Here is a 27,329-nt window from a genome sequence, read left to right as displayed (position 1 = left end):
GTATATAAGAAATGCTTTTTCTCTATCCAGCCTGTTGGATTCGGCTCCAGCAAGAGAACAGTCCTACCCTTTGGCACCTAAAATTCTCTGGTTGAAAATTTTGATATACTCTCTTGTGAATATGAGGACTAGATATGCCACTTGGGCCAGCTGCCCTTAAGGAGAGCAACTGCTCTGAGTGACTGCAGTATTGAATGTGACTAGACTTGGCCCATTTTGCTGCAAAAAAAGTTGTGAAGTAGAGAAAAGTTTTTGATTTGTGTGCATGGCATTTCAGTATTATTTTCATAGCTGCTTTATATGTCTGGTCTCTTTTTCTCTTTTTTATACCTCTGAGATATTTTTATACCCATTCTAGACATCTTCTATTGAGACAACCTTGAGACATGGAATATCTTGCTTAATCACTCCTGCTCTCCCCTCCCCCTAGTTTGTTGTCACTGAATCAAAACTTTTATATGTCTTGTTTTATTAGAAGCCTACTCTTGGCTATCACATTTTGTGTCTAAAGTGGAAGGACTGCTGTTTATGTATTCTCATTGCTTATGGGGCTATGTAGATTTATCAGATCTGAATGCAACCTGGTTGTTCAGTCTATCTGTTTCTCATGGCAATCACATTATATGAGATGGTGCGCCCATCCGTGTGTGTGTGTGTGCGTGTGTGTGTGTTTTGTCCTGGAAGACAGAGATTCTCCCTTAATCTATTGCAATTGTGTAGTAAGACATTTTAAAAGAAGATTATTTAAGATTTTTATCCTGAATAATTGTATGATTTTTCTCAGCTGAGGTTTTTGTACAGTATCTGAGAAAGAATAAATGTCATCTTGTCTAGAAACTCAAACTATGAAACTAGTGAATCTTGGCCAGTCACTAGAAATGAGGGTATCTTTTACTTAAGAACATATAAATTGTACTTCAGTACATATAGTGAGTACAAAATATTCAGAAACAAAGAGAGAAAAAGCATAATATTAATATGAGGCAATTGATATGAATAAGTTTCAGAAATACCCTAATTTATGAGACATCCACGAATTCTTCTGCTGCTTTTATTGAAGAAAAAGCTTACTTAGCTACCACATATCTTAGTGGTAGATTCCTAAGCCATTTGACTGAATTTTTAAAACTCATTTTATTTCTGTCTTTTATACTGTGATGTGTGTCCTGATACCATGGTATCCTATTCTATGCTATCTTAATTAGTAATTTTTATTGACAATGGTACCCTAACAGTGGTATGTCAAATCAGCATGAATACTCACCCTGTTTGGGTCTCCTGTTACAGTATTTCTTGGGAATACTAACTGTATAAAGTCATAATCCGAAGAAGATCCTGTAAATGCAAGAAACAGAAAACATACAGGACATATTGAATGAGTTAAACTGAGAGCAATATATGGGTTGGAGAGCTATGATATCAGAGTGGAATAAGAGCTTTTTCATATTTTTTCTACTGAACAAGTAACAAAATTCATTATAATATTGATAATAAATCCACCTTCAGTAATTTATCATTATACATTTTCTCATAAAATCCCCAGCCCTCTTTGTAAACAATACTCATTAATATTTTAAAGGGATAAGAAAGTTAGATAGGTGGTCCAGTGGTAAAGAATCCGCCTTACAATGCAGGGGATGCGGGTTCAATCCCTGGTCAGGGAACTAAGATCCCACATGCTGTGGGGCAACTAAGCCCGCGCGCCACAACTACTGAGCTTGCGCGCCACAACTACTGAGCTTGTGCGCCTCAACTAGAGAGCCTGTGTGCTGCAAACTACAGAGCCCATGCGCTCTGGAACCCGCACACCACAACTACAGAGCCCATGTGTCCTGGAGCCTGCGTGCCACAACTAGAGAAAACCTGCACACCACTACTAGAGAGAAACCCGCATGCTGCAACGACAGATCGTGCACGCCTCAACGAAAGATCCTGCATGCCGCAACTAAGACCTGATGCAGCCAAAAATAAATAAAAAATAAACAAATAATAAAAAAGTTAAAGCAAAGAAAATTAGATAATTTCCCAAAACTCAGGAAAATAAGAGAAAAATTAATATTTAAAAATTTTCTGTCTGAATTTTATTGTAATGAGATATTTACAATATCAGAACAAGAAGGAAACAATGCCAGTAAATCCATGTGTCCAGAAAAATCAGCATTTGAAATAGGGCATGCAAAATTTTAACTTACTCTTTGGATGTGTGTTGAAAAGAAAAGTCAGAGAGGGGAAATAAAATATTCCCACAGCATGTGAGGGACTTCTGAAGAATTGGATGATCCAGTTTGTAACCTGCCATGAGTGGCAAAGAGTGAATAAAAGATTTTTTTCTCCCCAGCTTCAAAACCCATATTTATGGTCAAGATGAAAGCCCAGATGAAGGTGTTGTCTATATTTATTACCTTGCATCATGGCCTTTTGAGATTTGGGGCCCACTTTCCTGATATTTTAAAAGTATTTGTTCAACAGATGAGATTGTTTTTGAATTTTACTTATTTACAATTAAATCCCAAGCCCTGCTATTCCTTGAGGAATAGCATACTTGCAGAATAGATTCTTATCTTCTCTTGAGCTTACACTAACCAGGTATTGCAAAAGGTTCCTGGGGAATAATTAGATAATAATAGAATTTGTTGTAATAGCTACAATAAGAACATGTGCCATGAGAGTCCCTGTTTATATTTTAAAGAAAGAGAAAAAAATTCTTTCCCCCCTAATATTCTCAAGTTTTTTGTTTAGAGACATTTCAGTTGAGATTTTATGATAGCCATTGGAAAATTACATTTTAAGTGCTAAGACTGGTATAGGGTTATTAAACAAATGTTTAAGTGCTTAACAGACAGGATAGAGCATGTTTTAAAAAACAGAAAAAAAAATCCTGCCTACCTGGAACAATTCAGTTGAGGTGGGGAGCAACAGAAAATAAACAAAATCAGTGTGAATAACTGAATTATAACATTTTTTTTCCATTGGAGAAAATTGAAGCATGGGAGTGGGATGGATAGGAAATGGGGCAGGACTTGTAATTTTAAATAGGGTCTTTAAAAAAGCCTAACAGAGACCTTAACATTTGAGCAGAAGCTTGAAAAAGTGAGGGAAAAAACCAAGAGGATATTGAGAGAGATTTCAGACAGAAGGAACAGCTAATGCTAGGAAGAAGAGTAGGAGTATGTTTGGCATATCAGAGGAAGAGCAGGGAGGGCAGTGTGCTGGAGTAGGATAAACTGGCACCCAGCCCTATTATCTCTATTTCTTCTTTATATAGCATCTGTACTTCACTGTACTCTTTAAAAAACTTTTTTCCCAGCTTACTGAGATATAATTGACATACAACAATGTATGAGTTTAAGGTGTACAATGTATTAATTTGATACACTTATATATTGCAAAATGATTACCTCCATAGCATTAGCTAACACCTCCATCACCTCACATAATTACTGTTTTTCTTTTGTGGTGAGAACATTGAAGATCTACTCTGTTAGCAGCTTTACGTATATAGTACAGTATTGTTGACAATAATCACTATGATGTGCATTAGATCCCTGAGTTCAGCTTTTTAAGATTTTACATACAAGTGATATCATACAATATTTGTCTTTTTCTATCTGACTTACTTCACTTAGCATAATACCCTCAAGTTCCATCTGTGTTGTCACAAATGGCAAGACTTCTTTCTTTCTCATGGCTGAATAATATTCCATCATATATATATCACATCTTCTTTATCCATTCATCTGTAGATGGACACTTAAGTTGTTTCCATATCTTGACAATCGTCAGTATTGCTGCAATGAACATGGGGTGCAGATATCTCTTGGAGATAGTGATTTCATTTTCTTTGAATATATACCCAGAAGTGGGATTGCTGCATCGTATGATAGTTCTATTTTTAATTTTTTGAGGAACCTCCATACTATTTTCCATTGTGGCTGTACCAGTTTGCATTCCAGTAACAGTGCACAAGGATCCCTTTTCTCCATATCCTCGCCAACACTTGTTATCCCTTTTCTTTTTGATTATAGCTATTCTAAGAGGTGTGAGATGATATCTCTTGTGGTTTTGATTTGCATTTCCCTGATGATTAGTGATGTTGAGCACCTTTTCATGTGTCTGTTGGCCATTTGTATATCTTTTTTTGAAATACGTCTATAAAGATCTATTTTGAAAATTGAGTTATAATGGTTTGTTTTTGCTTGAGTTGTATGAGTTTCTTATGTATTTTAGATATTAACCCCTTATCAGATATATGGTTTGCAAATATTTTCTTCCATCCCATTGGCTGCCTTTTCATTTTGTTAATTGTTTCCTCACTGTACAGAAGCTTTTAATTTGATATAGTCTCACTTGTTTATTTTTGCTTTTGTTGCCTGTACTTTTTGTGTCAGATCCAAGAAGTCATTGGCAAGACCAATGCCAAGGAATTTATTTCCCATGTTATCCTCTATGAGTTTTATGGTTTCAGGTTTTATATATGTCTTTAATCTACTTCGAGTTGATTTTTATGCATGGTATAATAGAAGAGTCCAATTCATTCTTTTGCATGTGGGTATTCAGTTTTCCCAACACCATTTATTGAAGAGACTATCTTTTCCCCATTATGTATTCTTGGCACCCTCGTCATAGGTTAGATGACATTATATGATAATATGCACACATCCCGCCAGGTTCCTGGGCAGGCAGAACTGCTTCCACACTGTGCCTGGGCAGAGCAGGAGCCAAATGAAAGGCTGTTAATTAATAACCCTTTGTGACATCAGCACAGCATCAGGTGGTTGGTGCCTTTTCCTGAGAAGTCTGAGTTTCAGCTTCACAGGGCCTAATCTCTAAGCCTTTAAGTTTTTAATAATTCCAACTTTTCCTCTTTGTTTCCTGAGAACTAAGAGTGGTATCTGGCTCACACAATTTCTACCTGTTTCCTTTTTTTTTTTTTTTCTGGTTTGTTTGAATTTTAGCTCTTTATTACCTTAGTTATCTCTTCTTTAAATTCTTCATTAAATTCTCTATGATAAAATAACCTGAGGGCTTTATATCTGTTGACTGGACCTTTCTGATACAGAAATTGGTACCAGTAGTAGTCCCAGAAAACAGATCCTCAACTATGATAGTTTGGGATGAGTTTGGTTGTGTTTTGTGGCTTGAACACAATGCTTAACAACTTGCCCATTGGAATTAGGGTTCTAGTAATCCATAGTCTTTAAAGAGTTAATAATTAATCAATTTCTTTCCAATAAATTGTGCTGGGACAACTAGATATTTACATGCAAAAGAATGAAGTTAGACCTTTACCTCACATCAAATACAAAAGTTAACTCAAAATGGATGAAACCTAAATGTAAATGCTACTACTATAAAACTCTTAGAAAAATCCATAGATGTAAATCTCTGTGACCTTGGATTAGGCAATAGTTTCTTAAACACCAAAATCATGAGGAAAAAGAAAAAAAAATAGATAAATTGGACTTACTCAAAATGAAAAATTTTTATGCTTCAGAGGATATGATCAAGAAAGTGAAAACACAACTCATAAGGAGAAAATATTTGCAAATAATATATCTAATATATCTGATAAGAACCTTATATCCAGAATATATAAAGAACTTTTATAACTCAACAAAAAGATAACCCAATTTAAAAATGGTCAAAGGATTTAAATAGACAGTTATCCAATGAAGATATGTAAATAGTCAGTAAGCACATGAAAAATGCTTATCTTCATTAGTCACTGGGGAAATGCAAATCAAAATCATAAGGAGATACCAACTCATATCCACCAGGTTGGCAAAAGAAAGAAAGAAATGAAGAAACAAAAATGGAAGGAAGGAAGAAGGAAAGAAAGAAAGGAAGAAAGGAAGAAAGGAAGAAAAAGAAAACCAAGTATTGGTGAGGATGTAGAGAAATTGGACCCTCATACATTGCTGGTGAGATTGTAAAATGCCACAGTCAATTTGGAAAACAGTTTGTCAGTTTCTCAATCTGTTAAATATAGACTAAGCATATGACCCACCAATTCCACTCCTAAGTATATGTCCAAGAGAATTCAAAGTACGTGTCCATACAAAAAAATGGTACATGAGTGTTCATAGCAACATTATTCGTAACAGCTAAATAGTGGAAACAACCCAAATGCTAAGCAACCTGAATGGATGAACAAAATGTTATGGCATATCCATACCATGAAATATCATTAGGCAATAAAAAGGAATGAAGTACTGCTACATGGATGAACCTTAAAAATTTTATACAAAGTTAAGAAGCCAGTCAAAAAAGGTAGAAAGTAGATTAGTGGTTGCCAGGGGCTAGGGGAAGAGGGGAGTGGAAGGTGACTACTAGTGGATGCATTTCATTCTGTGGCGATGAAAATGTTCTAAAATTGATGTCGATGGTGGCATGACTCTGTGAATATACTAAAACCACTGAATTATATACTTCAAAAGGGTCAATTTTTTAATATGTGAATTATATTTTAATAAAGCTTTTATTAAAAAATAAAGAAAAAAGTCAAAACACTGTTAAAAGAATAAGTTGTCACTTTTTGATTGTAATTAAGTCCCTTGGTCAACCAGGTGGCTGCTGAACTTGATTTTTATGTCAGTAATGATGATTGTAAGAACTGTGGCATGGGGTGGCTTTCTGTCAGTGTAGTGGACCACTGACGGAACAAAAAAACAAGGTCAGATCTTTAAACTCTCAGTTGAAATTATGGTCAGAGAAACAGAGAGCTTTTATAGCAGCCATTTCTTATTTCTGATAGCCACAGTGCTGACCTTGCTGTAAATTAGATCCCGCATTTAATTGTGTTAATTTCAGGATTACAAAATAAGTTGAGTGCAAAGTTTTACCAATCTCTCACATGCAGGCTAGGACATTGATTGGCAGAAACACCACCAGTTTGGACTAAAATTAACAGAGGCAGTTCATATTTAAAAGAGACCTCTGTGCCCCCAAACTTTTATGAGGAGGAAACAGGTTAAGAAACCTACTCGGGTATAAACACAAATCATTTCTAAAGGGAAGGGAAAGGTATCTCAGAGGGTGGAGCCTGGAGCCTAGATGACAGAGCCAAGAGCCATAAAGAATTATTCCTAGAGAGTGTAACTGAGCCTACATCAGTGAACATTCCTTTCCCCTGTGTTATTAGTCGGTTTAGGCTACCATGCAAAATACCACAGACTGGGTGGCTTCAACAACAGGAATTTATTTTCTCATAGTTCTGGAGCCTAGAAGCCCAAGATCAAGTGTTGGCAAGTTTGGCTTCTCCTGAGGCCTCTCTCCTTGGCTTGCACGTGACTGCCTTCTCACTGTGTCTTCACATGACCTTTTCCCTGTGTGTGCCCATCCCCAGTCTGTTCCTCTTCTTATAAGGGCACCAGTCCTATTGGACTAGGGCCCCACCCTAACAACCTCATTTAATGTTATTTTCTTTCTTATGGGCCCTATCTCCAAATACAGTTAGGGGTTAGGGCTTCAAGATAAATTGGGCAGGGGGACATAATTCAGTCCTTGAAACCCTGGAAAAAAAGGGGGAATTGTGCCATGATCCCAGTTGGATTTCAGAATTACTGTGGTCTAGTGAACTTCTTTGTGTCTTCTGACTCCCTTTTTTACATTTTTAAGCAATCACAAAGTTTCAGAAAACTTGGGAGTACAGCACAAAGGAATTTTTTTGCCCTAAACAATTTGAGAGTAGATTGTCAACCTGATGCCCCATCATTCCCAAATACTTTACTGTGCCTTTCTAAGGAATAAGAGTATTCTCTACATAACCCAACACAACCATCAAATCAAGAAATTAACATAAATATATCACTACCATTTAATCTTCAGAACTGCATTGCAGTTTTGCCAATTGTTCTAATTTTTTTTGTAGCATAATAATCCAGTTCAGAATTATTCACTGCATTTAATTTAGTGTTATTTGGGTCCTTTGGGAAGTAGATGCCTCTAATAGAGTTAGAAGTATAAGAGATTTATTGAGGGAACATCAGTGAAGAATAAAGGGGAGAGGCAGCAAGAGCAGTCAGGGAAAGTTTTTAGACTGAGATTGGGTCTGAAACCTGTGAAAAGAGGAGGGAAGGAAGAGGTTTGGTAAACAGGAGGCTTAGACTATGAAATAGCCCCGAGAAAGTCTTAGCTACTCCAAGGGGAGATCTGACTCCAAGATTTCCTGCATTGGGCCTAGCACTTAACCTTTATGGTTGGCTGGGGACTGGCTGTGGGAAGAACATGGTCTTCAGTTAAATGCTGTGGTGGGTCACGCATGTACTGTAGCTGGAGCCAATCAGCTAACTACTCTCCTCACAGCACATCAGCCAATTTTTTCTTGAAGGGAAATCTGTATGTCATACCTCTATGGTCACTGTAGTTGTGTTTCTTTAGTTTTTTGTTTTTGTTTTTTTTTTTCAGTAAGGACTAGTTCCTGGGTCTTCTCTTGACCTTGACATGTGTGAAAATTACAGGTTAGTTGTGTTGTACAGTTTTCTTCAATCTGAGGTTGTCTCATATCTTTTAGGATTAGATTCAGGTTAGATATCTTGGATAGCAATAGATACCACTAGAAGAATATTGCATTCCATCAGGTGACACATGATTTCAATTCATCCCATTTGTAATAATGCTCACTTTGATTAAGGTAATGTCTGCCAGACTACTCCACTGTAAAGATAGTCTTTCCCCCTTTGTTATTAGTAAGCAGACCATGAGGAGGTACTTTGAAACTTTGTAAACACCTCATCAAACTTTCAATTTATTCATTTATTTGTATATATCTATATGGACTCACAGTTCTCTATTTAATTGAATAGTTACAAATCTGTCAATATCACTGATTTGATGCTTAACTTGTTCCTAATTCAACTGATGGGAGCCCATTCAAGCTCCCTTTTGTGTCCTTTTGGTATGCACCTTTAAATCTTTTAAGTACTTTCTAACACAGAAAAGATATTCCAGCCTCATTTTGTAACTTCTGTATCCCAGTCCAGGAATCAGCAGTCTTATCAAAGAGACTGGTTCCTTTTAATGGAACATGGCAGTTAGTTATGCTCATTGCTGTTGGCATATCACTGCTCCTAAGCCCACTCAGTAGACAGATTTATTTCTGTATTTATCCATATATATTGTAAACCATGAGTTTACACTGATACTTTCAATTCCAGTTAAACACTGCAGGGTTCATTCTAGCTTTCACCCTTTCTAAAGTATTGCTACTTCCTTTCCTTACAGTAAGAAACCTAACTTATTACACTTAATGTATTAACTTTTAAAATAATCCCACTGTATGTCACCAGCTTCCCATTTCCATTCTCATGCTTTCCCTGTGCAGATGGACCTGTTGCCTGCTTGAGCATAGACACCCCACATCAGGATATCCTATCCCCAGACCTGGGCACTCTTCTCATCCTTATCAGTTTCTAAACTTACAAGCTCAGTTGCCCCTTTCCTCACCACGCTTCTCAACCCACTTGCACTTTGACACTCCGCTCTGGATTGCACAAGTCTATTCTCTGCCACAGACACCCACCTCTCTCTGTCGGACCTAATGGCTTTATGTTTGAATTATTCAGAAAGGGAGAAAACGAAAGAAGAAAAGAACTCCATCCTTTTGACAGAAGTGAATCTTGCAGTTATCCTGTCAGATCACTGCACCCGGTAGCTTCATGCCTCATTTTAAGTGACAAGATTCTGGACTAATGCCTGATGCCATAATGGGATGAGCCTTTGGAGAGAAGTTGAATATATTTTACATAATGAGAGGGTGGACTCTATGGTCGATTGTGTTTCCAGTGATGGCTCAGAGACTATCTCTATCCTACATGCTCTTTTATAATGTGATCCTTGCCATTTTCCCATCAACAGGTGGTATCTACTTCTCTTCTCCTTGAATATAAGCTGGTTTCGTGACCCATACTGATCAGTAGAATGTGACAGAAGTGATGCTGTTTAACTTCCAAGTTTGGGCCTTATGAGATCTGTAGCCTCCATCGTTGCCTCTTGGAACATGTAGAGCAGAGTCAAGAAACTCCAGTTGACACAATTAGCTGAGTTTCCAGCCAATAGCCAGCACCAGTAGCAGCAATTTGGGGGATCTTTCTTGGCTGTTCCCGGTGCAGCCATGCCTCCAGATGATTACAGCCTGTGCAAACACCATGTGGAGGAAAAAATTTCCCAGCTGAGTCCAGTAAAAGCACAGGTTTATGAGAGATAATAAATGGTTTTGGTTGCTCTAAAACACTGTTTTGGGGTAGTTAATTAGGTAGTCAAAATAACTAAAAGAGATTGGGATGCTGAAATTTGGAATAGGGACCTCTGAGTGGACTTGGATGATACTGGGAATCTTCAATCTCTGGCATTCAGCCTCCCTTCCTATGGGGTGAAACATGATCCCATGTCTGAGGATATTATCTTTTCTTCATATCCTATTAAGGAACAGACTTCTTTTTCTTTGAGAACCACCCTGATCACTTCTCCTTGTTTTAAGTTTACCATGGTGAAGAGTCATTCTGTTTCTGCCTTGCTGTGCATTTCAACTGGTAATACAAGTTCAGTTTTCCTTTTTCAGGTATAGGAATTTAAAATCCTACTATCAACTGTTTATTCTCTGATTCCACCCAAACTCACTAAATTCTGTCATGTTATCTGAAAAATAACAGGAGACAAAAGGGAGCTAAGATTGCTCTGACATGATTTTCAAACAAATATTTCAGATATTCTCTTTGAGGTCCAAGCAAACAGTATGTGGGTTTTGTAAAAGAATGATATGGTCTTGTACATACTTCTTTCTCTATAAGTGGATATAGGTATAGGTATAACAGATTCACTTTGCTGTACAGCAGAAAGTAACACAACATTGTAAGTCAACTATACTCCAATAAAAATTAATTTAAAAAGAAGCTCACATTATAATGGACTTAAAAGTAAATTTAAATAAAATAAAAAATTATGTTAGGTGTATAATGGAAGATGGTGGAGTAGAAGGACGTGTGCTTATTCCCTCTTGTGAGAACACTGGTTCATCTGTACCATTTTTCTAGGTTCCACATATATGTGTTAATATACAATATTTGTTTTTCTCTTTCTGACTTACTTCACTCTGTATGACAGTCTCTAGATCCTTCCACGTCTCTACAAACGACCCAATTTCATTCCTTTTCATGGCTGAGTAATATTCCATTGTATATATGTACTACATCTTCTTTATCCATTCTTCTGTCAATGGGCATTTAGGTTGCTTCCATGACCTGGCTATTGTAAATAGTGCTGCAATGAACATTGGGGTACATGTGTCTTTTTGAATTATGGTTTTCTCTGGGTATATGCCCAGTAGTGGGATTGCTGGGTCATATGGTAATTCTATTTTTAGTTTTTTAAGGAACCTCCATACTGTTCTCCATAGTGGCTGTATCAATTTACATTCCCACCAACAGTGCAAGAGGGTTCCCTTTTCTCCACACCCTCTCCAGCATTTGTTGTTTGTAGATTTTCTGATGATGCCCATTCTAACAGGAGTGAGGTGATACCTCATTGTAGTTTTGATTTGCATTTCTCTAATAATTAGTGATCTTGAGCAGCTTTTCATGTGCTTCTTGGCCATCTGTATGTCTTCTTTGGAGAAATGGTCTGTTTGGGAATTCTGCCCATTTTTGGATTGGGTTGTTTCTTTAATATTGAGCTGCATGAGCTGTTTATATATTTTGGAGATTAATCCTTTGTCCATTGATTAATTTGCAAATATTTTCTCCAATTCCGAGGGTTATCTTTTTGTCTTGTTTGTAGTTTCCTTTGCTTTGCAAAAGCTTTTACATTTCATTAGGTCCCATTGTTTATTTTTTGTTTTTATTGCCCATTACTCTAGGAGGTGGAATCAAAAAAGATCTTGCGTGATTTATGTCAAAGAGTGTTCTTCCTATGTTTTCATCTAAGAGTTTTATAGTGTCCAGTCTTACATTAGGTCCTCTAATCCATTTTGAGTTTATTTTTGTGTATGGTGTTAGGGAGTGTTCTAATTTCATTCTTTTACATGTAGCTGTCCAGTTCTCCCAGCACCACTTATTGAAGAGATTGTCTTTTCTCCATTGTATATCCTTGCCTCCTTTGTCATAGATTAGTAGACCATAGGTGCTTAGGTTTATCTCTGGGCTTTCTATCCTGTTCCATTGATCTATATTTCTGTTTTTGTGTCAGTACCATATTGTCTTGATTACTGTAGCTTTGTAGTATAGTCTGAATCAGGAAGTCTGATTCCTCCAACTCCATTTTTTCCCCTCAAGACTGATTTGGTTATTCAGGGTCTTTTGTGTCTCCATACAAATCTTAAGATTTTTCTTCTAGTTCTGTAAACAATGCCATTGGTAGTTTGATAGGGATTGCATTGAATCTGTAGATTGCTTTGGGTAATATAGTCATTTTCACAAGGTTGATTCTTCCAATCCAAGAACATGGTATATCTCTCCATCTGTTTGTATCATCTTTCATTTCTTTCATGAGTGTCTTATAGTTTTCTGCATACAGGTCTTTTGTCTACCTAGGTAGGTTTATTCCTAGGTATTTTTTTCTTTTTGTTGCAGTGGAGAATGGAAGTGTTTCCTTAATTTCTCTTTCAGATTTTTCATCATTAGTGTATAGGAATGCAAGAGATTTCTGTGCATTAATTTTGTATCCTGCAACTTTACCAAATTCATTGATTAGTTCTAGTAGTTTTCTGGTGGCATCTTTAGGATTCTTTTCCAATTTGTGTTCCTCTTATTTCTTTTTCTTCTCTGATTACCATGGCTAGGACTTCCAAAACTATGTGGAATAATAGTGGTGAGAGTGGACATCCTTGTCTCGTTCCTGATCTTAGAGGAAATGCTTCCAGTTTTTCACCATTGAGAATGATGTTTGCTGTTGGTTTGTTGTATATGGCCTTTATTATGTTGAGGTAGGTTCCCTCTATGCCCACTTCCTGCAGAGTTTTTATCATAAATTGGTGTTGAATTTTGTCAAAAGATTTTCTGCATCTATTGAGATGATCATATGGTTTTTTTTTTAATAAATTTATTTATTGATTTTAGCTGTGTTGGGTCTTCATTTCTGTGCGAGGGCTTTCTCCAGCTGCGGCAAGCAGGGGTCACTCCTCATTGCGGTGCGCGGGCCTCTCACCATCGCGGCCTCTCCTGTTGCGGAGCACAGGCTCCAGACGCGCAGGCTCAGCAGTTGTGGCTCACGGGCCCAGTCGCTCCCTGGCATGTGGGATCTTCCCAGACCAGGGCTCAAACCCGTGTCCCCTGCATCGGCAGGCAGATTCTCAACCACTGCGCCACCAGAGAAGCCCGATCATATGGTTTTTATTCTTCAATTTGTTAATATGGTGTATCACATTGATTGATTTGCATATATTGAAGAATCCTTGCATTCCTGGGATAAATCCCACTTGATCATGGTGTATGATCCTTTTAATGTGGTGTTGGATTCTGTTTTCTAATATTTTGTTGAGGATTTTTGCATCTATATTCATCAGTGATATTGGTCTGTAATTTTTTTTTTTTTTTTGTAGTATGTTTGTCTGGTTTTGGTATCAGGGTGATGGTGGCCTTGTAGAATGAGTTTGGGAGTGTTCCTTCCTCTGCAATTTTTTGGAAGAGTTTGAGAAGGATGGGTGTTAGCTGTTCTCTAAATGTTTGATGGAATTCACCTGTGAAGCCATCTGGTCCTGGACTTTTGTTTGTTGGAAGATTTTTAATCACAGTTTCAACTTCATTACTTGTGACTGGTCTGTTCATATTTTCTATTTCTTCCTGGTTCAGTCTTGGAAGGTTATCCCTTTCTAAGAATTTGTCCATTTCTTCCAGGTTGTCCATTTTATTGGCATAGAGTTGCTTGTAGTAATCTCTCATTATCCTTTGTATTTCTGCAGTGACATTTGTTACTTCTCCTTTTTCATTTCTAATTCTATTGATTTGAGTCTTCTCCCTTTTTTTCTTGATGAGTCTGGCTAATGGTTTATCAATTTTGTTTATCTTCTCAAAGAACCAGCTTTTAGTTTTATTGATCTTTGCTATCGTTTCCTTCATTTCTGATCTGATCTTTATGATATCTTTCCTTCTGCTAACTTTTGGGTTTTTTTGTTCTTCTTTCTCTAATTGCTTTAGGTGTAAGGTTAGGTTGTTTATTTGAGATGTTTCTTGTTTCTTAAGGTAGGCTTGTATAGCTATAAACTTCCCTCTTAGAACTGCTTTTGCTGCATCCCATAGGTTTTGTGTCGTTGTGTTTTCATTGTCATTTGTTTCTAGGTATTTTTTGATATCCTCTTTGATTTCTTCAGTGATCTCTTGGTTATTAAGTAGTGTGTTGTTTAGCCTCCATGTGTTTGTATTTCTTACTGATTTTTTCCTGTAATTGATATCTAGTCTCATAGCGTTGTGGTCAGAAAAGATACTTGATACGATTTCAATTTTCTTAAATTTACCAAGGCTTGATTTGTTACCCAAGATATGATCTATCCTGGAGAATGTTCCATGAGCACTTGAGAAGAATGTGTATTCTGTTGTTTTTGGATGGAATGTCCTATAAATATCAATTAAGTCCATCTTGTTTAATGTATCATTATAAGCTTGTGTTTCCTTATTTATTTTCATTTTGGATGATCTGTCCTTTGGTGAAATTGGGGTGTTAAAGTCCCCTACTATGATTGTGTTACTGTCGATTTCCCCTTTTATGGCGGTTATCATTTGCCTTAAGTATTGACGTGCTCCTATGTTGGGTGCATAAATATTTACAATTGTTATATCTTCTTCTTGGATTGATCCCTTGATCATTATGTAGTGTCCTTCTTTGTCTCTTGTAATAGTCTTTGTTTTAAAGTCTATTTTGTCTGATATGAGAATTGCTACTCCAGCTTTCTTTTGATTTCCATTTGCATGAAATATCTTTTTCCATCCCCTCACTTTCAGTCTGTATGTGTCCCTAGGTCTGAAGTGGGTCTCTTGTAGATAGCATATATACAGGTCTTGTTTTTGTATGCATTCAGCCAGCCTATGTCTTTTGGTTGGAGCACTTAATCCATTTACATTTAAGGTAATTATCGATATGTATGTTCCTATTACCATTTTCTTAATTGTTTTGGGTTTATTATTGTAGGTCTTTTCCTTCTCTTTTGTTTCCTGCCTAGAGAAGTTCCTTTAGTATTTGTTGTAAAGCTGATTTGGTGGTGCTGAATTCTCTTAGCTTGTGCTTGTCTGTAAAGGTTTTAATTTCTCCATCAGATCTCAATGAGATTCGTGTTAGGGAGAGTAATCTTGGTTGTAGGTTTTTCTCTTTCATCACTTTAAATATGTCCTGCCACTCCCTTCTGGCTTGCAGAGTTTCTACTGAAAGGTCCACTGTTAACCTTATGGGGATTCTCTTATGTGTTACTTGTTGTTTTTCCCTTGCTGCTTTTAATATTTGTTCTTTGTATTTAATTTTTGATAGTTTGATTAATATGTGTCTTGGCATGTTTCTCCTTGGTTTTATCCTGTATGAGACTCTGTGCTTCCTGGACTTGATTACCTATTTCCTTTCCCATATTATGGAAGTTTTCAACTATAATCTCTTCAAATATTTTCTCAGTCCCTTTCTTTTTCTCTTCTTCTTCTGGGACCCCTATAATTCGAATGTTGGTGTGTTTAATGTTGTCCCAGAGGTCTCTGTGACTGTCCTCAATTCTTTTCATTCTTTTTTCTTTATTCTACTCTGCAGTAGTTATTTCCACTGTTTTATCTTCCAGGTCACTTATCCGTTCTTCTGCCTCAGTTATTCTGCTATTGATCCCTTCTAGAGAATTTTTAATTTCATTTATTGTATTGTTCATCACTGTTTGTTTGCTCTTTAGTTCTTCTAGGTCCCTGTTAAACGTTTCTTGTATTTTCTCCATTCTATTTCCAAGATTTTGGATCATCTTTACTATCATTATTCTGAATTCTTTTTCAGGTACACTGCCTATTCCTCTTCATTTGTTAGGTCTGGTGGGGTTTTGCCTTGCTCATTCATCTGCTGTGTGTTTCTCTGTCTTCTCATTTTGCTTAACTTACTGTGTTTGGGGTCTCCTTTTCGCAGGCTGCAGGTTCGTAGTTTCCGTTGTTTTTGATGTCTGTCCCCAGTGGCTAAGGTTGCTTCAGTGGGTTGTGTAGGCTTCCTGGTGGAGGGAACTAGTGCCTGTGTTTTGGTGGATGAGGCTGTATCTTGTCTTTCTGTTGGGCAGGTCCATGTCTGGTGGTGTGTTTTGGGGTGTCTGTGGCCTTATTATGATTTTAGGCAGCTTCTGTGCTAATGGATGGGGTTGTGTTCCTGTCTTGCTAGTTGTTTGGTGTAGGGTGTCCTGCACTGTAGCTTGCTGGTCGTTGAGTGGAGCTGGGTCTTGGTGTTGAGATGGAGATCTCTGGGAGATTTTCACCGTTTGATATTACGTGGAGCTGGGAGGTCTCTTGTGGACCAGTGTCCTGAACTTGGCTCTCCCACCTCAGTGGCACAGCCCTGATGCTTGGCTGGAGCACCAAGAGCCTGTCCTCCACACTGTTGTAGATGACCTAATCATCTAAGGAGAAAATCCCAAAGAGTCTCACAAAAAGGGAAGGAAGAATAGTTTCACTTTGCCTGCATCGCCCCATCCCCCAGGCTGGGACTGCTTGGTGCAGACAGGGCCCCTTTCATCACTTTAAATATATCATGCCACTCCCTTCTGGCTTGTAGAGTTTCTGCTGAGAAATCAGCTGTTAACTATGGGAGTTCCCTTATATGTTATTTGTCGTTTTTCCCTTGTTGCTTTCAATAATTTTTCTTTGTCTTTAATTTTTGTCAATTTGATTACTATGTGTCTCTGCGTGTTTCTCCTCGGGTTTATCCTGCCTGGGACTCTCTGCACTTCCTGAACTTGAGTGGCTATTTCCTTTCCCATGTTAGGGAAGGTTTTGTCTATTATCTCTTCAAATATTTCTTGGGTCCTTTCTCTCTCTCTTCGCCTTCTGGGACCCCTATAATGTGAATGTTGTTGCATTTAATGTTGTCCCAGAGGTCTCTTAGGTTGTCTTCATTTCTTTTCATTCTTTTTTCTTTAGTCTGTTCCTCAGCAGTGAATTCCACCATTCTGTCTTCCAGGTCACTTATCCGTTCTTCTGCCTCAGTTATTCTGCTATTGATTCCTTCTAGTGTATTTTTCATTTCAGTTATTGTATTGTTCATCTTTGTTTGTTTTTTAATTATTCTAGGTGTTTGTTCTTTAATTCTTCTAAGTCTTTGTTAAACATTTCTTGCATCTTCTCAATATTTGCCTCCATTCTTTTTCCAAGGTCCTGGATCATCTTCACTATCATTATTCTGAATTCTTTTTCTGGAAGGTTTCCTATCTCCACTTCATTTAGTTGTTTTTCTGGAGTTTTATCTTGTTCCTTCATCTGGTACATAGTCCTCTGCCTTTTCATTTTGTGTATCTTTCTGTGAATGTGGTTTTCATTCCTCAGGCTGCAGGATTGTAGTTCTTCTTGCTTCTGCTGTCTTGTGGATGAGACTATCTAAGAGGCTTGTGCAAGTTTCCTGATGGGGGCACTGGTGGTGGGTAGAGCTGGGTGTTGCTCTGTTGGGCAGAGCTCAGTAAAACTTTAATTTGCCTTTCTGCTGATGGGTGGAGCTGGGTTCCCTCCCTGTTAGTTGTATGGCTTGAGGCAACCCAACACTGGAGCCTTACCGGTTCTTTGGTGGGGCTAATGGCGGACCCTGGGAGGGCTCACGCCAAGGAGTACTTCCCAGAACTTCTGCTGCCAGTTTCCTTGTCCTCATGGTGAGCCACAGCCGCCCCCTGCCTCTGCAGGAGACCCTTCAACACTAGCAGGCAGGTCTGGTTCAGTCTCCTGTATGGTCACTGCTCCTTCCCCTGCATCCTGATGTGCACACTTCTTTGTGTGTGCCCTCCAAGAGTGGAGTCTCTGTTTCCCCCAGTCTTGTCAAAGTCCTGCAATCAAATCCCACTAGGCTTCAAAGTCTGATTCTCTGGTAATTCCTCCTCCCATTGCTGGACCCCCAGGTTGGGAAGCCTGACGTGGCCTCAGAACCTTCACTCCAGTGGGTGGACTTCTGTGGTATAAGTGTTCTCCAGTTTGTGAGTCACCCACCCAGCAGTTATGGGATTTGATTTTATTGTGATTGTGCCCCTCCTACCATCTCATTGTGGCCTCTCCTTTGTCTTTGGATATGGGGTATCTTTTTTGGCGAGTTCCAGTGTCTTCTTGTTAATAACTGTTCAGCAGTTAGTTATGATTCTGGTGCTCTCAGAAGAAGGAGTGAGCTCACGTCCTTCTACTCCGCCGTCTAGGACCAATCTTCTCTGAAAAGGTTTTGAAATGCAGAATGAAACCCCAGATACTCCAGGGGTTCTCCAAAGTATAACCTTGGAATGTCCTTGAGTTAGCACTGAAAGGAGAGTAGAACTGAGGGTGGGTGGTAGAAGGAAATTAGTTAATTGAGGTAATACTACTCTGGATATTTGCTCTAAATTGCTCCCAACATGAGTTTGAGGGGTATGGGCAGAGTGAGCATGCACTTAAAAGCCTGTGGCTGCAGTCGATTTGAACAAGAAATGATGAGGCTTATCCTGCCACCTTGTGGCTTTGGGCCAACATGAACAAAGCTTGGAGAAAAGTGGCCAGTGCAGAAGGGAATCAGAGTGCCTAACTGAAGAAGTAAGTTCAGAACACATCCTCCTCTCTCCTCATTATAAAAATCAATTTGGCCAAGACTGTACATCACTGTCAGTGTCAGATGACAACATAAATACTCAATTAACTAAAAATGAATCAGGTCTGAAGTTCTGCCCTGGACTGGATTTTTGCCCCTATAGACTCCCTAGAACTTTGGTCTGATCAGAGTGGCTGGCTAGACTGTGAGCTCCTTGAGGGCAAAGATTAATTATTATCTTGTTTCTCCAGAGCCTAACATTCAAATACTTGTTCATTGAATCATTTTGTTTATCAAGTATAGTGCTTTAAGTAACAACATTATTTAAGAAATCAGCTTAAAAAAACCAAAAAACCAACTGTTATTATGTTGAGCAGAGTGAAGAAAAGGCATGACAATTTAACATTAATTAGAAGCCATACTCAGATTAGATATAATTTTCACTAGGGCTATCCTACTCTCTTGAAACATAAAACACCTAGCTGAATTATAGCCAAAGCCAATCTCTTAACCTCTGTAAACTTATGTTTTATCACTTGAAAAGGATAGTGCCTCCCTCACATTTTGCATGTAAAATCTGCTGGCACAGTGCCCTGGCATTGGATAGACTTGTGGGGAGGGCCCAGGCACTTGAACACTACATTAGACCGCAGGTGATTGTTATACACACTGAATTGTGAAGGCTAGTGGACCATTCCAGTGAGCATCAGCTCCTCTGCTGAGTGGCCTGTAGATGGAATAGAGGAGACCAAATTTTACTACCCCTATACTGGGAGGGAAAAAAGGACAGGCATGTTACTCTTAGTGGGTGATTGGGAAGGCATTTGGGATTTGGGGATTTATTAAAGTGAATTTTATCTGTCACTTAAAGACGCACATATGAGGGAAGGGGAGCTCCAGGAGGCTTGAAGCAACTGGGGACATCCAATATGGAGCTGGTTTTTAAATCCAGAACCTGTCTGGTGGTGTCAGGTGAGCAGCAAATTAGAGAGGTCATTACTACGTGACAGTCTCACCGATGGATTCAGGGAGGCCTTTTCACCACTTAGCTCATCACTGAAAGTAAAGCATAATTGGGGATTGAGTGATGCACTGTGACTGTCCCTCCTGCTCCTAAGAGGTGACCTCCAGTGACAATACGGGGCCATAAAAGGATGCAGAATAAAAGGAAGGAAAGTTTCCTGGTCTCTGTTCCTTTTTGTGTGTAACAGCTAAAGAGGACCTTTTGTGAAGACCAACCTGCATCAATGCTGCAGTAGGAATCCAAAATCTTGGATACCTAAGATTGTTTAGAAATGTTTAAGTATATGTGGGAGCCTTTTGACTATCCTGTTTCAATGTTGTAACTGTTGCTCCCACAAAAAGCCATGAACGTTGTTTTTTTATCTATAAACATTTTTTTAATTTAACATAATTTTTTTTGAATTTTATTTATTTTTTTATACAGCAGGTTCTTATTAGAAATAGAGACACAGATGTAGAGAACAAATGTATGGACACCAAGGGGGGGAAAGCGGGGGTGGTGGTGGTAGTGGTGGCATGAATTGGGAGATTGGCATTGACATATATGCACTAATATGTATAAAATTGATAACTAATAAAAAAAAAGCTTAAAAAAAAACCCCAAACCTTTTCACACCCAACTCAATGATCTGCTTACAGAAAATAGCTGTTCATTTTCTTCCATTTTAATGGCTATCTAGCGTCTTTAATATGAACGTCTTGGTATTACAATAGTTTGTGTATTTCTAAATCAGTCCCAAATCCTTTTACTTTTCGTCTAAGATGAGCCATAGCTCAGAATCCATTCTTCCATCAAACCACATCTCTCCAAGTTGTTGGAAAGTTAGCCTTTCCGAAAAAGTTATTGTTTTCCCCAGAATTTTCAACGCATTTCTCCACTTGAAGTAGACACTGTATGTTTTTCTATTATTCTCCAACTTTTCTTGCATTTTTCCTCTCTTTCCTTTCCTTCTCTTCTACCCTTCTTTGTGTTCTCTTCTAAAAATTGCTGGCATGTAAAGAGGCTCTGTGATATCTCCAGTGAGCTCATTGTCTTCTGCCTTGCTTAATTTTAGTAGGTAGCTGGGCTAAGACAGTAAAACTCTGGGAGCCTAGAATCACGTAACCTCAATGTACCAGGATAATCCTGAGCTCTTCCATTATCTGGAAGTATCACAGTTTATTTTGTGATTTCAAGGACATTTTGGTTGCTTTCAGGTTTTGGCAATTTTGAATAAAAATGCTGAAAACATCTGTGTGTAGGTTTTTGTAGACATAAGTTTCAACTCTTTTGAGTAAATACTGAGGAGTGCACTTGCTGGATTGTATGAATGGTAAGAGCATGTTTAGTTTTGTAACAAACCACCAAATTGTCTTCAAAGTGGCCGGACCATGTTGCATTCACACTTGTGATGAAGGAGAGTTCTTGTTGCTCCACCTTCTTGTCAGCATTTGGTGTTGTCAGTGACATTCACATTTGGTGAATGTCAGATTTTGGACATTCTGATAGGGGTGTAGTGGTATCTCATTGTTCTTTTAATTTGCATTTCCCTGATGACATATCATGTGGAACATCTCTTTTTAAAAAATTATTATTTTTTAATTGAAGCATAATTGCTTTATAATATTATATTAGTTTCATGTGTTCAGCATAGTGATTCAGTATTTTTACAGATTGTACTCCATTAAAAGTTATTTCAAGCTAATGGCTATAAATCCCTTTGCTATACAGTATATCCTTGTTGCTTATCTATTTTATACATTCTAGCTTGTATCTCTTAATCCTATACCCCAAACTTGTCCCTCCCCCCTTCCCTTTCCTCACTGTTAACTACTAGCTTGATTTCTATATCTCTGAGTCTGTTTCTGTTTTGCTATATACATTTGTTTGTATTATTTTTCAGATTCCACATATAAGTGATGTCATGTAGTATTTGTCTTTCTCTGACTTATTTCACTAAGTATGATATTCTCTAGGTCCATCCACATTGCTGCAAATGACAGAATTTCATTCTTTTTATGGCTGAGTAATATTCCATTGTATACACAACCATATCTTCTTTTTACATTCATCTGTTGATAGTCTCAAGAGATACATAAAAAGCATTTGACAAAATTCAACATCCATTTATGATAAAAATTCTCAACAAAGTGGTATAGAGGGAATGTACCCAACATAATAAAGGCCATACATGACAAACCCATAGCTAACATCATACTCAACGGTGAAAAGCTGAAACATTTTCCTCTACAATAAGGAATAAAACAAGGATGCCTACTCTCACCACTAATTCAATATACTATACGAAGTCCTAGCCTGAGCAACTGAGCAAGGAAAAAAATAGGCATCCAAATCAGAAAGAAAGAAGTAACACTGTCACTATTTGCAGATGACATGATACTATATATAAAGAACTCTAAAGACTCCACCAAAAAACTGTTAGAACTAACAAATGAATTCAGTAAAGTCACCAGATACAAGATCAATATTCAGAAATCTGCAGCATTTCTATACACTAATAATGAAGTATCCGAAAGAGAAATTAAGAAAACAATCCCATTTACTTGCATTTTTTGCATCAAAAAATCACTAATATCTAGCTAAAGTTATTAGTCTGTTTCCTTAGTAAAGACAAATGCTACACTCTGGCAAGGTGGAATCTTTTTTATCAGTCAGTATGTCCCAGTGGAAAATTACTGGCTTACAGTATTAATCCCCAGTCAGTCTATGATCTCTATTACATGTGTATTATTAGCTTCAACTCAGTAATGCAAAGCAGGCTTCTGTCTTCTTTTTAGAAACTGAATTATGTATAGAGGGACTGATTGGTTTAGATACATGAAATTGCACTTACTTGTTAGTAACTTCAAAATCGAATTCACTTGTTAAAACATATTTTTCTTAAGACTACTGCATCTTGTGGTGAGTGGTAGTTAAGGTGATAGTGGGCCCTCATTACAGTAGCTTCTTAATAAAACAGTGAATTTAGAGACAAATATATCACTCATGTCTTATTAAGGTAAGTTGCATTTGAGAGGTGAAATTTAGCTCTCATTTGTATTTTATTAACATGTCGTTCAGTTCCAAAGAGTTTCATTAGGGCAGTCTTCATCTCCTTGTTCCTGGGACTATATATCTGAGGACTGCATAAAGGTGTTATCACAGAATAAAATAAGGTAATGAATTTTTGCATCTTCACTTGATTCAAGACTAACATACATCACCATAACAGAGCCAAAAAACAGAATTACTACAGCCAGATGAGAGGTACAAGTGGAGAAAGCTTTGCGTTTGCTCGCTGCTGAGGACATCTTTAGCACAGCCAGAATCACCAGAGCATAGGAGCAAAGGATGAAGAGAAAGGTGCCAAACATGAAAATAGCATTGAAAGTAGAGTAAATGAATTGTGTGGTGGTGTCTTCAGAACAGGACAGCGTCATCAACGGGACAGGATCACATATAAAATGGTCGATGATATTTGGGCCACAAAAGGGCAACTGTGAAATGAGAACAACTGGGGTTAGGAAGAGCATGAACCCACAGGACCACCCAAAGATGACGAGGCCAGTGTACAGCTGTTTAGTCATGATGCGTGGGTAATGCAGAGGACGGCAGATGGCAAGGTACCTGTCAAAGGCCATGATGCAAAGGTAGAAGCCCTCGTCACACCCTAAAGAGAAGAAGAAGTAGAACTGTGCAAAACAACTCACAAAGGAGATGGACTTGCTTGTGGACAGGAAGTTGGCCAACATGTTAGGGACGGTCGTGGTGACATAACATATTTCCAGGAGAGAGAAATTCCCCAAGAGGATATACATGGGGGTGTGAAGGCGCTGATCCCACCGCACAGCACAGACAATGGCTGTGTTCCCCATCAGGGTCAGGGTATAGGCTACTGAGAAGAGCCCGAAGTAGAGGAGCTGCATTTCTGGGCGTGAGGGAAAGCCCATGAGGATAAAGTGGCTAACGTACTGGGTGGTTTCTCTGCTGGACACATTCATTAGTCTGGAAGACATGGAGATGACAGTGGTTACTGCACTTTAATGGAGTATGCTGATTCGTCCTGAAAAAAACCTAATTTCTTTATCTTTTATTTCATAAAATTGTAAACAGACTTTTCTTTAAACAACAAAACCATGACTTTCATGGCTCAGCCTTGAACATATATTATTTTAAAGAGTCACCATAATAGAAAACAGGGGAAACATGAATTGGAGACAAATTTTTACCTTTCTAAGAATTCTAAACTAGATACTAGGAATGTAAAGTTTTGTGATTCTGTTAAATTACCTGTATTCGTCTGCTCTTTCATCTGTTTACCTGCACTATTGATATTACATTTCTGTGCATGTGAGGTTCTTTCAACAGTACTATGAATACCTGTTTCTTTATGATTTATAACTGATATAATATTAGAAATGAAATCAAGATATTGTAAAACACTCTGTCTCAATGCACTGCCATGACAGAACATAAATTAATTCTCATTCTCACTTTCAGTTCTTCCAGCTTACTCAAGGTGTAATATGCCCTTCATGGCAACTGACACAACGAATAACAGACTGTCTCAGTGACTGGCCAAGTTCAATGTGCCTGTATTTGGTATCCATGGTCAAGTTAGCTTCAAGAAAAATGGAAAGATACCTATCTATCTATCTAGTCATCCATCCACCTATCTACCTATCAATTTTTTTTTTTTTTTTTTGGTGAGAATTTTCATAGTCCTTTATTCACAGCCCTTTTCCACCGCATCTGGGCACGTTCTGAAACAAGAAACTTCTCACTTCTCTCCTTCTGGCTGCTTCCATCCCAAGCAGTTGTTATTGAATCAAAACTCAATTCTCCTGTTTCCTCAGGACCTTACTCTGACCTAATACCTTAGGCAAAATAATTCATTCAAAAATGTTTATTTATTTATCTTTCTTTTTTGTGATCAACAATATTGTCTTATTTCAGGTATACAGCATAGTGATTCAGTATTTTTACAGATTATACTCCATTAAAAGTTATTACAAGATAATGGCTATAATTCCCTGTGCTATACAGTATATCATTGTTGCTCATCTATTTTATACATGGTAGTTTATATCTCTTAATACCATACCCCTCACATGATCCTTCCCCCTTCCCTTTCCCCACTGTTATCCGCTAGTTTGTTTTCTGTATCTATGAGTCTGTTTCTGTTTTGCTATATACATTTGTTTGTATTATTTTTTTAGATTTCGTGTGTAAGTGAGATCATATAATATTTGTCTTTCTCTGTCTGACTTATTTCACTAAGCAGAATATGCTCTAGGTCCATGCACATTGCTGCAAATGGTAGATATGGAAGCAGACCAAGTGTCCATCAACAGATGAATGGATATATATATATTTATATATATATATATCTCACATATATTATTGTACCAGTAATATTACAGTGTAATGGAATATTACCCAGCCACAAAAATATTTATTAACATCTTCATTGTGTCAGGTAGGCTTTTAAGTGCTGGAGAAACAATTGTGGACATGGCAGATCTTGAGCTCATGGAGCTTATAATCAAGAGGTTAACAGTACACTTTTAATACATTTTGTGCTGAATTTTTATTTGTTTTCCACTACTGGAAATAGTTTTTCATTTTAGAAAGAGTATGTAATAAATCAATGAAGTCTTTTCAAGGTGGGAATCCAAGACTTTGTGTCAGGGAAGTCCTTGACATATTTCAGTGTAGGAAGGTAATATCAGGCTTCCTAAGTCAGACCATATAGAGGGCTGACTCTTTCATTTGACGATTGAGATGGCACCTAAATTGGAAAGACTACTATTTATAGATCCTCATTGCCCTTTGGATTGTATAAATATGGATGCAGTAAATTAGGCCAGCTAAACGTGTGGCTCTATGTGTTGTATAAAACAGTCCATTAATGTTTTTAAAGAAAGAATTCACTCATTCACACAGGGCTTTTGAGGAAACATGTCTCCTAATACCTTGTTTGAAAGATATTTTTATGTTCGAATGAATTATCTCTCTGTCCTTTAGACATTTCTGTGTCCTTTTTACTCAGGATCCTAGTGTCAGCCACCTCAGTTAATTTATTTATGTAGAGAAAAGTCATTGACAAAGGATTTGTTTTAAATCATTATTGATACTTACCCTTTTTGTTTTGGAATATTTCCTGGAGATAGCAACTGTCCAGTGACAGATTTAGAGTAAATCTTGTATGTACAACAGAAACTCATACATGCTGACAATTGTTACTTCAAAAAGAATACATATTAAACCAGGGCTCATTAGTTTAATGGAACTGGAAAACAATGTATGGGCTTGGGAAAGATGATATCTCTGAAATGAAAGATTTGTCATATTTTCCTCTACTAACCAAGCAACAGAAATCATCAAATAAATCCTTCTCCAGCAATTTATGAGTTAATATGTATCTTCACTTGAAATCCTAAGCCTCTTTGTTTATATCTCTTATTCATCTTTTAGAGAGAGAGTGAACTAAGTGAAACTTAGAGCTTAAGTTTCCAAAAGTTAAGGAAACAAGAAGGAAATCTATATTTTTACGCTTTTTTTCTTTTTGGCTAGCATTTCATCCTAATGAAATATTTAGTTTTCTCAAAGAAGAAAATGCTTCCTATTAAATTATTTTTGCAAAATATGGGGCACATGTGGCTCACATGTTATAGTTTCCACTCACTCCTTAGATGAATGCTGAGAAGAGTTTCAGAGACAGGCGATAAAACTGTACTCCGTGGAGCAAAAGGTATGTGAGGGACTTCCAAGAAATTGGTGATCCAGTTTGTAATCTTTTAAGGGTTGCATAGGGTGAACCCTGCAAGGTAATTTTTCTCCAGCTTCAAGGCACATGTTTATGGTTAAGATGAAAGCATAGATGAAGGTAATATATATGCATACTTCCTTGCATCATAATCTTTGGGGATTTTGGGCTTTCTCTCAATGATCTGTTAGTATTTGTTTAAAAGAAGAGATAATTTTGAATTTTCACTTACTTGTAATCAAACACCAAGTCTTACTACTCTCCAAAGAATAGTGAAGATGTGGAAATTGATTCTATTTTTTTTTTTTCATTCTGTAGTATCCATGTATAGTTGAAGGTTCCTGGGGAAAAATTAAGTAATAATTGGGACTGTCATAATAGCTACAATAGAAAGCTTTATCACTGGGTTCCCTATATCTATTTTGAAGAAGAAATCCTTGCCCATCAGGTATCTGTACTTGCATAGTTTGTTAGAGATATTTGAGTTGCATTTCTTTTTTAAAGCAAAAAGAGTTGACAAGTCAAACTCATAGAAACAGTAGAATTACTAGGGACTGGGGGATGAAGGAAATGGGGAGATGTTGGTCAAAGGGTACAAACTTCCACCTATCAGATGAATAAATTCTAGTGTACAGCATGGTGGCTATAGTTAACCAACTATATTATGTACTTGAAAGTTGCTAAGAAAGTAGATCTTAAACCTTCTCACAATCGCCACCCCCCGCAAAAGGTAATTATGTGAGGCAATCAAGGTGTCAACTAATTTTATTGTGGTAATCATTTTACAATCTATATGTGTATCAAATCATCATGTTATATTATACACCTTAAACTTACACAATGTTATATGTCAATTATATGTCAATAAACCTGGAA

The 27,329-nt window shown here is 37.5% G+C and overlaps 1 protein-coding gene across 1 annotated transcript; it reads right to left on the bottom strand.

Moving 5' to 3' along the window:
• Nucleotides 1-22,812: 22,812 nt before the first annotated feature.
• On the bottom strand, nt 22,813-23,685 carry LOC118890995 (olfactory receptor 11G2-like). The gene has a single exon (XM_036844507.1). It carries the CDS (start codon nt 23,683-23,685, stop codon nt 22,813-22,815), a length of 873 nt encoding a protein of 290 aa, XP_036700402.1.
• Between the last annotated feature and the right edge of the window lie 3,644 nt (nt 23,686-27,329).

The sequence above is a fragment of the Balaenoptera musculus genome, chromosome 2, assembly GCF_009873245.2.
Source record: "Balaenoptera musculus isolate JJ_BM4_2016_0621 chromosome 2, mBalMus1.pri.v3, whole genome shotgun sequence".
Classification (NCBI taxonomy): domain Eukaryota; kingdom Metazoa; phylum Chordata; class Mammalia; order Artiodactyla; family Balaenopteridae; genus Balaenoptera; species Balaenoptera musculus.
The sequence above is the reverse complement of the archived record's forward strand: the minus strand, read 5'-3'. Positions and strand labels throughout refer to the sequence as shown.